The sequence below is a fragment of the Chiloscyllium plagiosum genome, unplaced genomic scaffold (genome assembly GCF_004010195.1).
Source record: "Chiloscyllium plagiosum isolate BGI_BamShark_2017 unplaced genomic scaffold, ASM401019v2 scaf_5697, whole genome shotgun sequence".
Taxonomy (NCBI): Eukaryota; Metazoa; Chordata; class Chondrichthyes; order Orectolobiformes; family Hemiscylliidae; genus Chiloscyllium; species Chiloscyllium plagiosum.
The window spans coordinates 16,362-19,850 of record NW_025213903.1 but is presented as its reverse complement, the minus strand read 5'-3'; the positions used below and the strand labels follow the sequence as shown (position 1 = coordinate 19,850).

The 3,489-nt window shown below is 56.3% G+C and overlaps 1 protein-coding gene across 1 annotated transcript; it reads left to right on the top strand.

Annotated features, from left to right (window-relative positions):
- Positions 1-791: 791 nt before the first annotated feature.
- LOC122547752 (factor XIIa inhibitor-like) lies at positions 792-2,603 on the top strand. The gene is made up of 2 exons (XM_043686335.1): positions 792-1,036; positions 2,023-2,603. The coding sequence occupies exons 1-2, from the start codon at positions 832-834 to the stop codon at positions 2,271-2,273; spliced, it is 456 nt and encodes a 151-aa protein (XP_043542270.1). The 5' UTR covers positions 792-831; the 3' UTR covers positions 2,274-2,603.
- Positions 2,604-3,489: the final 886 nt, after the last annotated feature.

The window sequence follows — 3,489 nt, the reverse complement described above, 5'->3', positions numbered from 1 at the left end:
CAACTGGATGGACCGTTCCAAACACCAGGACAGCCCTACAGCGTGGAAACAGACCCTTCGGCCCAACCTGTCCATGCCGACCCAAATATCCCAACCCAATCTCGTCCCACCTGCCAGCACCCGGCCCATATCCCTCCAAACCCTTCCTATCCATATACCCATCCAAATGCCTCTTAAATGTTGTAATTGTACCAGCCTCCACCACATCCTCTGGCAGCTCATTCCATACACGTACCACCCTCTGGGTGAAAATGTTGTCCCTTGGGTCTCTTTTATATCTTTCCCCTCTCACCCTAAACCTATGCCCTCTAGTTCTGGACAACCCCCCAGGGGTGGGTGATTGGGGGAGGAGGGGGAATTCGGTTAGTGTTGGTAGAGAGGTGCTATTCTCTCTGGGATGTGAGCCAGAGATCTCAGGCCCGACATCACTGAAGGCCCTCCCACCAAATCCCAAACTCTACACTCTCCCCCCGAAAATAAAATGCAAACACTGGGATGGGGTTTCAGTTTAAACTGTCACCGTTGAGGTTGGTCACAAACATGAGGTTAGCGTATTAATGATAGTGAAGAAGCAAAATGGGTAGCTATGATGCTAAGGGGCTGAATGGCCTCCTGTTCCTGTGGGACAGGCTGGGGAAGGGGGGGCTGAACGGCCCACTATTCCTGTGGGACAGGCTGGGGGAAGGGGGGCTGAATAGCCTCCTGTTCCTGTGGGAGAGGCTGGGGAAGGGGCTGAATGGCCTCCTGTTCCTGTGGGACAGGCTGGGGGAAGGGGCTGAATGGCGTGTGACGTGCTGACCCGTCTCTCCGCTGCAGATCGCCAAGTTCCAGATGTTCGGCAGGAGCAGCCTGATCGTGATGGTGCCCGGGGATATCAGCCGGACAGTTCAGGAGCTGGAGCAGGCCCTCACCCTGCCTCGACTGCGGGCTGCTATCGCCCAGCTACAAGGCACCGAGCTCAAATCCAGCAGCGTCCTCCTGCCAAAACTCCAGCTGAAGAGCAGCCAGGATCTCATCCAGCCTTTCAACGACATGGGTCAGTGACCATGGGGCTCAGGCAGGGGGATGTAGAGGGAGCTCGACACTGTATCGAACCCCGTGCTGTCCCTGTCCCTGCTTTTGGCCGGGTGCACTGATGCTGTGTGAAGTGGACCTCAGGCAGTCGAACTGTGAGATTAATACCATGGTTGATAAAATGGGGAACTTTCTGGGTGTAAAAGTTGCCCCTGAGGCCTCTTTTATATCTTTCCCCTCTCACCCTAAACCTAGGCCCCTCTAGTTCTGGACTCCCCCACCCCAGGGGAAAAGACTTGGCTATTTACCCTATCCATGCCCCTCATGATTTTGTAAACCTCTATAAGGTCACCCCTCAGCCTCCGACGCTCCAGGGAAAACAGCCCCAGCCTGTTCAGCCCCTCCCTGTAGCTCAAACCCTCCAACTTCTGAACCCTTTCACGTCGAGCGTCATCCTTCCCGCAAGCCGTGCCGTTTCCAGGACCCCCTCTCCATGCTCTCCTCCCCTCCCCCACCCCCGTCATCTTTCATAGCAACATAACAACCTGGAGCAGGAGTAGGCCTCAGGCCTGTCCAACCTGCTCCGCCATTTGAAACGATCATGGCTGGCCTTTCTCGCCAGCTCCACTCACCCACCCACCCATGCCCGCCGCCTCACCGTATCCCCCGAACTCCTTCACTGTTCAAACAAAAAAAAAACAACCTAGCTTTACTAGCTTATAACTAACTTCGCTTTGAAGATGTTCACTGAAGTAGCGTCAACTGGACGAGGAATTCCAACCCTCTGGGTGCAGAGGTTGCCTCTCGGTTCAGTCCGAAACCTGCTCGTTTTTATCCCGTCTGACCCGTGTTTGTTGGTGTGGTGACTGATCTTTGTACGTCGCTCGATTGCAGGGGAGGGGGAGGGGGCTAGGGGGGGGGCAACCGAGTGCGAGGGTTCGGAGACGTCCGGGAGCAGAGTTATAAACGATTCTCTCTCTCTCTCTCTCTCTCTCGCGTGGTCTGTAGGCCTGCAGGACGTCCTGGTGCAGCCTAACCTGTGCGGGATGAGTTCCTACCCAGTGGAGATCTCCGGCGCCGAACACCAGGCAGTGCTCACCCTGGACGAGGATGGCGTAGAGGCAGCTGCCGTCACCGCGCTCTCGGTGGCCCGTAACGTGGTCATGTTTGAGGTTCAGCAGCCCTACCTGATCATCTTGTGGAACGATGAGCTGGGATTCCCGCTCTTCATTGGCCGGGTGGTGGACCCATCCCAGTGAGGGAGGGAGAGAGCGGGTGGACAAATTCCACCCTTCTGACCCCTTCCCCCGCCAGGTGACCGCTCAGCCCATCGGGCACGATTCTATCCCCTCCCTCAGCTCAACTTTACCTCCCCCCTGCGCTCCCAATGTGTCCTCCATTGGGTTTTCCATTCCCTCCCTCAGCAACCGTCCCCGGCGTCTTCCTCTGCGCGCCCCCTCCACCTCTCCTTCACTCCTCTGTGGCCTTATCTTCCACCCCCACCCTTTCTCCCTCCGCCAACCCTCCCCCCCCCCTCCAACCCCTTCCGAACCGTCTCTGCGGGTGTGAAATAAAAAGAATCTACAACATCTTCCTGGTCAGTTCTTAGAAGCCGGGGGTGGGGGGGGGGTGCAGAGGGGGGAATGGGTTTGCCCATCGTTACCCGGGAACGCAGCTGAGCGAGGAGATGTCGCGTTGGGAGACGTTCCCCCTGACGTTTCTCCATCTGGGCGGATGAATGAGGGGATTCGGGAGAGACTTTTTTTAAGGGACGGTCCCTAACTTCCCTTGAGTTAACCGGAGAGGGGGTTGGGAGACACTGCGGTTAGGGACGGTCCCTGACTTTATCTCAGCTGGGGACAGGAAGTGGCTAGTGAAGATCTACGTTTAGGAACAGTCCCTGACTTCCCTTGAGTTATGTGATTTGGGAGGATCTATTTTGAGTGATGGTCCCTAACCTTCTTTGTGTTAGCTGGGGGAGGGAGGTGAATTGGGAGTGACTATGTTTAGGGATGGTCCCTAACATCCCTTGTGTTAGCTGGGGGAGGGAGGTGAATTGGGAGAGCGTGTGTTTAGGGATGGTCCCTAACATCCCTTGTGTTATCTGGGGGAGGGAGGTGAATTGGAAGAGAGTGTGTTTAGGGATGGTCCCTGCACTAATTGGAATTATATCAGCCAGGTGGACAATAGAGTACGTGAGCTCCCTGATAGTTGCTGCTAATCTGCTGCAATCCGGGAGCCCTGGCTGACAGATATGAACAGGAGGGTCAGGAATTCCGCCTACTCCGAGAGCTGGCTCTGAGAGTGCTCGATCAGTGTCACAGGCCGTCCGCGTGGCGAGTTGGTGAGGGGGGTGGGTGGGGTACCAGCCTCCATGAAGCTATTCCAGGGGCAACGAGAGAAAAACATGTTCCTGAAGAAACCGCTCGCGACACCCCCCTTTGAGTTGGGGGGGGGTAAACTTTCCTGGCACCG